At 43.4% G+C, this 10,917-nt stretch overlaps 1 protein-coding gene across 1 annotated transcript in view; it reads right to left on the bottom strand.

Annotated features, from left to right (window-relative positions):
- Positions 1-7,997: 7,997 nt before the first annotated feature.
- The window catches only part of UBL3 (ubiquitin like 3), a 58,384-nt gene continuing 55,464 nt past the window's right edge, over positions 7,998-10,917 (bottom strand). The window contains exon 5 of the mRNA XM_006192943.3: positions 7,998-10,888. Coding sequence (XP_006193005.1) covers positions 10,836-10,888 — 53 coding nt within the window. The 3' untranslated portion in view covers positions 7,998-10,835. The remainder of the gene's footprint in view (positions 10,889-10,917) is intronic.

Here is a 10,917-nt window from a genome sequence, read left to right as displayed (position 1 = left end):
TCATTTCACTTATTTCCTTTTGTTCTTGATATTTAATGTCCACCCTTCTTCAGTTATGTCAGAGCTGGGATCTTCGTGGTCCAGCATCCTACCCTTAATGAAATTTCTTCTATTTCTTTTCTTACTTTTATTACACATTCTTCCCCCCCGGCCGTTACAGAGGGCATGTACAAAATAAAGCAATGCTACAATTTCAATAAAAGCCATGTAATCTCTTCCTAAAGCACTGTTCTGCTTTGAAAAATCAATATTCCTCCATTGGCAATCTCCCATAATGTGGTTAGTTTAACAAGATAAAATTTGAAAAATCAAAATATTGTGAGAACCGCTGCACTCTTCCAACTTCTCCTTAATTTCCTACCCTCCGAGGTTTCTTAGACTCTTTTATGTCCTCTCTCATCGTTAGCTAAGGAAGGGAAAAAGCCAAGAAAAGCTGGCCTGGAACCATTTCAGAAGAGAGGGTGTAATCATCAGGGTGGCTTTGTCGTAAGTGACAGAAACTCACCCTGAGCAGCCAAAGTGACAACGGTGTGGATGGAGGGGTTGGGGCTTGTTAGCAGAGGGAGGGGACAGGAGCCTGGACAGCAAAATGAGATGTCCCCTCTAGAGGCCCAAAGCAAGTGGTTCCTTCTCACTGCCACCCTCAGCCATTCAATTATGAGGATGGTGGGGAGGAAGATGGAGGGAGAGGCTCTCCTGTTTGGAAAAGGTGTGTGGGCTAAGGGGCTGAGCGTGGTTCATCGGGAAGAATGTTTGTCTTCGTGCCTCAGGATGTAGGGCCCCGTACTGGACTCCCTTGCTTGGTTAAAAGGAAAGGCTTTCAACAGAGCTGTTGGCAAGAGTAAACCCACCTCCTCACCAACGAAGCTTCCAGCCACCCATCTCTGCACTGGAGCTGTGCACGTGTGAGATTGCCCACGACCTCTGTGCCGCCAACGCCAGGGCACTTTCTGGTCCTCCTGTTGCCCTGCTGGAGATACCTGACCACTCCTCGTCCTTGAAACGTGGTTCCCGCGGCACCTCCGATACCCGCCCTGTCCCTGCTTTCTCCTTCTGCACTGGCCTCTCCTTCATTCTCTTCTGCTGACTTCTCCTCCTTTTGTCCCCTAGATGTTGGACTTGCTCAAGGCTTGGTCCTGGGCCCTCTTCTTGTCTCTATGTTCTCTCTTTAAGCAGTTTCATTTACTCACATTTCCACTTAGATGTGCCCCAGGCATCTCACACTTAACATGTAACAACAGAGCCCTTGAAGTGCCTACCCAGCCCGAGTCTGAACCTCTCCTACTCTCAGGAGGAGGTCCCACCATCCCCGATCACTGTCGCCCCTGGTCACTGGGTACCATCTTTGACTCCCTACATCTCTGCTCTCCACTGTCTAACCCAATGGCACGTTCACTGGGCCAAACTTCAAATATATCTGCTATGAGCCTGCCTCTCTTTGACAACCCACAACCATTTGGGTCAAAGCTACCATCATATCTCATGTGGGTGACCGAGCAGCCTCCCAGCTGGTCTCACTATTTCCTCTCTTGCCTCCTCTATGACAGCATCTATGATAACTAATATATGTTGGTCAGCGTCCTCATTTTGACCACTGAACTCCAGATATTTTTGTTGGTGAAACTTTTGGGGGAAATATTTAAATAATCTGGAATTGAGGTCATGTTATCTTAAGACATACTCGGAGAATTCCATGTTGCATTAATTTTCAAACAGAACAAAGCTACACTCCTTTAGAAAACATCAGAGAAGGAAAATTTCTATGGTAAGACTATTTCTTACTCCAATGAAAAAATTCATCTAGTAAGTAAGATAGAAGCAGAGTATCTTTGAAGTTAATGTGGAAAACTCTGCATTGGAATCTCTATATGTGATAAAGCAGAAAGGGTGAAGATAAAACTGAGATACTTTTTTGGGAATAAAACTACAACTTGCTGTCAATAAAACATTCAGACCCTGACCACCTCCTCCCCACCTAAAAAAACCCAAAAAGTTATTTAAAAAGAATACTTCAGAGTTATCAAGTGGAAGATACAAGATTATTTGAAGTTTAAGTCTTTATGAGGAGGTGTTTAGTGTTAACCTGTAGTCATCGCCTCAGAATTCTTCTCTAAAAAAGGAAAAAGAGCTTTTACAGTGGCTGCAAAATTTTCAATAGAAATAAGTTGACCAACAACCTAAATGTCCACCGACAGATGACTGGATAAAGAAGCTGTGGTACATACATATATACAATGGAATAGTACTCAGCCATTAAAAATAATAAAATAATGCCATTTGCAGCAACATGGATGGACCTGGAGATGATCATTCTAAGTGAAGTAAGCCAAAAAAAAGAAAGAAAAATATCATGTGACGTCACTTAGATATGAAATTAAAAAAAAAAAAAAGACACAAATGAACACATTTACAATACAGAAACAGACTCCCAGACATAGAGAACAAACTTATGGTTACCAGTAGGGGGAAGGGGGTGGAAAGAATAAATTGGGAGTTTGGGATTTGCAGATACTAACTAATATATATAAAATAGATAAACAACAAGTTTCTACTGCATAGCACAGGCAACTATAGTCAATATCTTATAGTCACCCATAATGAAAAAGAATATGAAAAGGAATATATATGTGTATATGTATAACTGAATCACTATGTTGTATACCAGAAATTAACACATTATAAACCAACTATACTTCAATTAAAAAAAAAAGATGAAAATGTATTCTCGAAACTTGCAGACACCATGTGAAGATGAACACGGACATGGGGACACGGTTACAAGCCACAGAACATCAAAGATGACCAGCAACCACCAGGAGCTAGGCGAGAGGCATGGAACAGATTCTCTGTCCCCGCCCTCAGAAGGAACCAACCCTGTGATGACTTGATCTTGGACATCCATCCTCCAGAACTGTTGGACAATGTCTGTGGTTTAGGCACCCAGTTTGTGGTACTTTGTTACGGCATCTCGAGGAAACTGATCAAATAGGCAGCCATCAACAGAGTGAACAGGAGCCCTGTTGAAAGTGTACCCGGACGACAGGGCCAGGTGGCTCCCCTTCCTATAAACAGTTGTTGGATTTGAGTCTCTTCGGTTTCTTGTGTGCTTTCTGCTGTCTCTCCTCCTGACAAGACGGCACAGGCATCTTCAGTGACGGGAAGGAGCCCTGTTTCCTGCATCGCACAGAAGACCTCCTGCCTCTGACAAATCAAGTATTTTTGGGTACGGCTAACGTTGTCATTTGCCTAAAGGAACGCACACCCAAAATGAGAGCTCAGATGAGAAGAAACGAGCTTTCTGACCCAAACTTACCAGCACAAACTTGTCTGCTGGCACATATTTTTAACCTGCTCTGCATCTGTCCCTGGGCCGGGCACCCATTGTGCAGTGATGCTGGTTTCTGGCTTTCACACTTGTTGACGATCTTGGAGACCATTCTCAACTATTTACAGCTCCGGCTGCATGTGTTACTTGGGAGCTGGTCCGGGGATCCCCACAGAAGTTTTGGGGAACTGAGACAGAGAACCAATTTGCATTTACCCATCCCTCCTGTTGCTTAAAACTAAGGCGTCCTCGCAGCCAGGGGTCAGGCGCCACAAAGCTCCTGTCTTCGTGTTTATTTCTTTGTTCAGGGTGGATACCTTGCCTACCTCCGAGTGCATCCATCCAGAAACAAAAGCTAGGGTGGGTCCATTAAAAAAAAAAGAAGAAGAAAAAAAAGGAAAGGGAATTCACATCTTTTGAGCACTTACACGTGTGGGCTTCTGGGCAAACGTTAGTTTAGTGACTCTCAGCAATGATCAAGCCACTGGGACACTAGCTGTTTTATCTCACTTCACATGGTGAAATTGAGGTTTAGAGAAGTTAAATGATGTGCCCACACTCATTAGACTGGTTTATGGGGGTGGGCCTGGTGTCAAAAGCACACCCATGTGGCTGTTGGGCTTGCGTTTTTTGCACATTACCAACAGGGGTTCTGTAAACTCTGGGCAGCTGTGCAGACAACAAACAGAAAAGGAGGCTAAGGGTGCAAACAGCTGCAGGTGGGTATAAAGCAGAGCTACGAGTTTTTAGGCAACTAAGGAGCAGACTGCCCGGCTCTCGTCAGAGAAATAGGTCAAAGCAATTCAAGAAAAAAGAAACTTTTTGAGAAATTTGCTACAAAGATCTTTTGTAATTATGGGACCAAATGATACCCAAGGTCTCCCAGCAGTCAGGAACTGTCACCCTCCCATGGAAAGTTGAGGCCACGCTTGTGTGGGTTCAGGTGTGGGAGGGTCCAGGGGTGTGGGTGGCGTGGAGAGGTGGGTGGCATTTACAAGGAAGGGCCTGGACACCAAAGAGATGCCAGGTCAAAGTCAGAAGGAACAGGCCAGTGCTGGTCTCCAGGCCACGTGAAGCTGGGCCTGGGTGTGTGTGTGTGTTCAAAAGATGAAACCCAAGCTTGAAGAGGTCAAAGCAGGTGGAAATAGCGTTAAGTCTGGTGTCACTCCTGACCCAAAGACAATCTACTTCTGCACTTTGTTTCTTTTTTAAAAGTAGCATCTGTGGCCTCTGGGGTGCTCATGTAAGGCGACTCCCAAGAGCCAGGCAGGAGCAGTTGCCAGCTGGTCATTCTTTGTGTCAACCTTTGATGAAAGGTGAGGTGAAAGGTGAGATGAAAGGCATGGGAAGAGCTGAGCATTTCCCAGAGTTCCCACACCCTCAGGTGGCCGGCAGACCCCTCCTTGGGGTGGCCCTGGGTTTACTCCTCTGAGGACCCTGCCTGCCTGCTGACGGCACAGCCCCTGCACCAGAGTGGGGAGCAGAACAGCCTGTTTCTCTGGAGAAGGGCCTTGGATGATGCAACCTGTATGACGTCATGCTGGACTCAGGGTCCTGCACAGTTGGTCACCCCAGGCTCAGTGGGCAGATGGATGCTCCCTGGTGCTGACCTTCTGGAGCTGGGGACACAGCCCAGTGCAGCCAGCGCTCTGTCCTCTGGGCTGGGTTGTTGGCCACCGTGGGAACGTGTACTTTGTCCAGAAAACAGCGCCCACACTCTGAGGAGAACTCGCCTCCTCGAAAAAGGATTCTGCTCTTGCTCCCTCAGTGCCTGGCGCCGCCAGCCACAGGAATTCTTCCCAGCTGTTAAAATAAACCGCCTGCACGTGCACAGTCAATCTTGGGGGGCTGGAGTCGTGGAGGAAAGATGCCACAGAATTTGAATTAAAATATGTTCCAGAGCAGCTTGGGTCTCTTGAACTGGGAAGTGGCTTTTCTTCTAGTGTTCGAGTCTTAGTGCCTTCAGAATTGGAAGAGAAGGCAGTGCTCACGGGGTCCAACCTTCATGTATTATGGTAAAGGAAACGGAGGGCGAGTGTGTCCAGGGTCACCATGGGCTCGGGGTAGCTGAGGCCACCAGCCTGCCTCACCTTCAGTGGGTGTCTGATGGGGGCACAAGGGGTCAGAGAAGCCCCAGGGGAGACAGACTAGCTCTGCATCTGGAATTAGAGGACTCAGGGGATGGTTACATGGCAGGAGACTGCGGGATTGGGAATGCAGGCATGCGACAGGGGTGAAGGGGGTACTCCCAGGGCCAGCGAGCACACCCGCCTGATAGGTTTGGAGAAAAAGTGAGAACTAAAGCTGGGCAGTACATTGGTCAGAGCTCATGACTGCAGAAACCAGGGTCCCTGCCAGCCAGTTAAAGCAGGAAGGACTTAGTGGTCTGTATTACCCCAGAGACTGGGAAGGATGAACAAACAGTCTCTAAGTTGAGCCTCCAAGAAGGACCCCCTTCACCACGCTGCAAAACTGGGCTGTCAAGGGAGCGGAGGCCTCCGCTGGGACCAGGCAGCTGCCAGTGTCAGACGCTGCCTGCAAACCAGGGAGTCACTGCTTCCACAGCAGAGCCCACTGCCCCGCCACCCGCTCCGGCAGAACGCCCGGGGTCTCCTCCCACAGACCGCAGCTGTGAACCAAAATCTCACCTGGGCGCACGCGACTGGAGGGACGTCAATGAAAGCTGGGACTCTAGCTGCACGACAGCCGGGAAAATGGTTTTGCGTTTGCACCTGCGCGCTGACAAGGCATGCTGGGAAGGGCTTGGAGGCCTGCGGACCAGCCAATCCCGGGATTCCCTGCAGGGGCAGCCCGGCGCCTCAGGGCGGGGCCTGCGGACCAGCCAATCCCGGGATTCCCTGCAGGGGCAGTCCGGCGTCTGTGATCCAAGGTAAGGAGTCAATGGTAAGTTCTCAGCCCCAAGGGAGTCATGATTTGGAAAAGGTTTATCTAAAAACATGATTACAACCAGATTTGTCACTAGGAAGTCTTAAGTAAAAAAGGCTGTGTAGGAGACAGCTGCTGTGATCCACTAATGTCAGAGATAATGAAGACTGGAGCAGGGGCAGTAGAGCAGAAAAGAAGAAAATGATTAACGGCAAATTGAGAATATTTGGTGAATGGTGAGATGGGGAATGAAACGAACCCTAAACGCTGCCAGTGGAGACTCTCACATGTCCTTGAACTCTGAGTGCCTCCCCCAGTGCATGGCTTACAGTAGGTGCCCAATAAATGAATTTCAGGTGAACCAGATGGACAAGTCAGGATGGTAAGTGACCACCAAAAGGCAGGTGTTTAAATAACTTTAAACAAATATGTTTTATTTATATTTTGTTTTATTTATCAATGTTTGGATAATTTAAACAATGACAATAGATTTTGCTGTTTTCCCTCCTTTGTGGCAGCAGTGTGGGTAGTAAATGGAAAGAGCACTTTACAAAGAGTCGGGAGGGGACCGAGGGGTGGAGGAATGGGAGAAAGTGGAAAATAGAGCTGATTCTCTGGCAGAAGTGAGGGTCTAGCAGTACACCTGAACTGGGAGAATAATCCAACCCTGAGGGTGGCCCCAGGTGGGAATGGAGATTGGAGAGCGGACTTGTAGCCACAATGTCTATTCAAAGTCTTTTTTCCTTCATCAGGATAATTTGTGACTGTGGAGTCAGACTTACTTGTGAGAGATCTGCACAGAGTCTTCCTGTTTTTTCTCTCCTTTTTGTCAGCTACATCTTCATGACACCTAGAACCCAGGCTGCTGCCCAGCCCTCCACCTCCGACATAAGGCGTTTAGACAGCATTGCCAGTTGGTCAAGTAAGTTCTTGGGCAAATCAGTGTTCTAAATGTTTATTTTAAAATAATACTTACAATCCTATAAAATAGGTATTATTCTTACTCTATATATGAAAAAAATTCAAGTCCAAGATTTAGTGACCTGGACCTCAAAGCCAGGCCTGATTCCCAAGCCCAGCTATTCCCATGCTTGGTATCCGGATCCGGAACCCTGAGTATCAGTCAAAATGGAGATGCATTAAAAGGATCAGATTTGTTAAAATGCTCTGAGAAACACTGGGGGACAGTAGCACACTAACGACTCAGTTAAACTTTACTAAGAATTAGACATTTCTTCTTTAATTTTGTCCACGAACTTTTTCAGAACCCCTCAACCCCCTGCTGCCCCTGAGGATGAGAGAGCTTCACAAATGTCATAGTCTCTTAGAGAAAGCAGAGCAAGTGGCCGGCGAGGGGAGCTGAGGGGAGCCACAGACAGTCACCCCCTGCCCACGCCCGAGGAGCCCACGCTGCCAGGTCAGGGAAACGGTGCTGAGACAACGGCCGAAAGCCTGGGGTTTTGTAGGTTACATGTCCTTCTTCCAGCCGCCCCGCTCCCAACCCCCGTCACTCTGACTAACAAGTGACTATATTACAAAATAATAATCGAGAAAAAACTGAAGAAAAGGCCTGTGACAGTTACCAGTAAGGATGGTATAAGGGCACACTAAATTTTGATCGCTTCTCTTTGATTTTGGTAATATAGAAGAGTAAAGGCTGATACAATGCTGATTTTTACTGAAGAATGTAATAAAATAGATTGAAGGAAAAAAGACAAAAATAGTAGAGAGAATATTTTTACACCAAAATTAGGAATAGAAGTCATCTGAAAGAAGGGAAATATTCTACAACAGATGAAGAAAGTTTTAATTTCTTTTCACATTAAACATTGTTTACCACAATCAGCTAACAGAAATTATTGTAACATTGGTCAAGATGACATAAAATTAAGGATAAATGTTATGAGAAAACCTCATTTAATGCAAATGACGATGTTAGATACTGTATTTTTCATGACAAGATACAAGGTATCTTGAAAAGAAAGCAAATAATTCAGATCAAGGAGACATGCGGAGGTTTTAATGAAGAAAAAAAGCTTTGCCTTTTCCAGAACACTTAACATTTAGGAAATTTAGGTAAGAGATGAATTAAACCCCAGCGCCGGGCAAGGTCACAGGCCTGTAACTAAGGCTCTGTTTACAGGACTGGATCTTTGCAGCTCTCACCTTTCAGAGAGTGAGCTGTTGTTTTTGGCAGAGGGATCGCTGATAGGAAGGAGCCTTGGATATGATCAACAATCAGGCAGGCCCAGGAACTATTTTCAAAGGGAAAGTTGAGTATTTTCACGTATATACTATTAAGGCATCTAAATTTTTGGTGTTTTCAGTATATAATTTTACTGCTACTTTTTATTCTTCTGTTCATTTTGCACAACAATTATACTAGGAATTAAGTGACATAATTCTTTCTCTACAAATAAACCAGTTTATCCAATTTGCAGACTCTGAATTGAGGTCTTCTGAAGGGAAATTTATAACGTGGGAACACACAGGAAAATATATTGAAAACCAATAGAGAATATTGTTAACCATCATAGAATTTCAATCATAATTAACTATAGTCTTTAACTTTGGAAAAACAGAAAAGTACTTAGAATTAAAATAGGTATTAAAAATAACTACCAGTAGCTTGTATTAGGAAAGAATACAGCCATAAATGGCTTAATTGCCCCATTAAGTAACTACCAGATTCTTCTTTAGTCGACACTAACAGAATTCACATTTGAGCTAGTCAACAAAGCATATAAACATTTAACATCCCTTGAATAGAATGTCTTAGTGATAACAGAGACTACGTAATTCTAACCATTGTCGTGACTGTGCACAAATTAACCAGGTTAAATATCAAAGATACACTGGGAATCCTCCCAAAACTAACAAAAGAATATTACACAAATTTTTAAAAGATTCAAAAATAAAATAGAACACAATTTTAACATGGATGAGACAGTGTTCAAACAATTATCAACCTAATCAAGACCTTTAAAGTTACCACCAAAATGCACTACAGTATTTTTTTAATTTAGTTTACAGAAAGACTCTATAAGTACAGGTTGCAGAAAAGAAAATGTTTAGTGCTATTTACATTCATTTTAAAACTCTGCTCTATACAAATTTAATTCTGATCAGTATGAACAATATTTTCGTAGATCTACTGCATATAAAGCCTCTTCATCAAAGCATTAACAATGAGTAAAGTAATCTGATTACCTTTAAACAAAGCTGACCATTTGAAACCATTTACACTTACTATTTGTAAGGGCTGTGGACATTTATTTCAGTACAGAACATAATGTCAACCTGCAACTTCATTTTTATAAAGGCTAAAGTTATTTATATGGAATATTGTTCTATATACTACACGCCAATCTATATTTAAGTTCTATAGTTAGGTATTTTATAAGTTTTTTTATTAAATATATTCTACACATATCTGAAATTTCATCCAGGAAGAATTTCTTCCCAGTGAAAAAATATAAAATCTTTTATTTTTTTTTTACAGATTTAGATGAAACTAGCTCATGCTTTAGTGCTGTGCAAATTGTTTTTAGCATATCAATTTTTAAATTATTGGTACAAACAAAAGAATGACATCCCTAATCATGTATGCCTTAAAAAACTGTCTTTTAATTTTAATACAACTGCAAGCACTAATATGAAATGCAAACTACATAAAGAAATGAAATTAGTACTATGGAGAATTTTTTAATTTTAAGAATTCATCTGAACTTTCTAATGAGTGTGACACTGGACACAGAGATGAGTAGTAATTATGGAAAATTTCAATTTGCTAATATTCAAATACATAAAAGTGACCAATAAATGAGGTTTTCTAATATTTCTGCACATGGAAGTCTACGAGTGACTGGACTTGACCCCCGCATTAAGGCTAGGACACGCGCTCTCACCCCTTCTTGTGCTGTGTGAACAAGCCCGCCGTTACTGTCTGACTTGAGTGCACGTGTTAAAGGAAAAACAATTAGTTTCATCAGCCTCTACTGAGTACTTTAAACAACAGGCACATTTTGCTTTTTCACTGTCGCAGTGAAAATAGTCACACTCAGTTTAGGATTCTGTGCCAGTGCAGCCACCACGGCTGAGTTTTTCTCCATTTTTTCCTCTCCAGTTGGCCCAGTAATTAACTTCATTAATTGCTGAGTGTCTTCCAGTGTGAATTTATATATATGATCATTCCTAGGTACCATAAACCATATAATAAATTCTGCTGATGAAGAAAATAATGCCAATCCTTTTTAGTGCAAACTGCATTTGGAACACTTGATTTGTTAGTTCTGGTGATGGCAATTTTTGCGGCAGCAAAATGGTTTCTGTTATGAAAGATAACTTGTTAACTTTTCCCCTGGAGATTGACTTGCATTCAAAAACCAAATATTTAAAAACTGCTCAACATAAACAAAGACACTAGAAATAAAAAAATTATAGTGAAAAATGTTCTTGGTTCTTTTACTTTCATGAGAAAAGATGACAGTGTTCACATGATAGTTTGGGTCCATGGATTTACAGGCGGACTCTGCCTAAAGGTTTCTGAAGCCACATCGGGTCTCCTCTGCCCCAGCAGCGTGAAAGACAAGGACCACATCACAGCGCGCCTGGCAGACGGCATTTACAGGATTACGCAACAGTTACTCTCACCAGTCTTTTCCCGATTCCTCTGACCTAGGAAAAACGAAGAAAGGCCTTGTTTA

Source organism: Camelus ferus, chromosome 14 (genome assembly GCF_009834535.1).
Source record: "Camelus ferus isolate YT-003-E chromosome 14, BCGSAC_Cfer_1.0, whole genome shotgun sequence".
Classification (NCBI taxonomy): domain Eukaryota; kingdom Metazoa; phylum Chordata; class Mammalia; order Artiodactyla; family Camelidae; genus Camelus; species Camelus ferus.
Note: the sequence above shows the minus strand (reverse complement) of the source record. Positions and strands in the feature narration are given on the sequence as shown.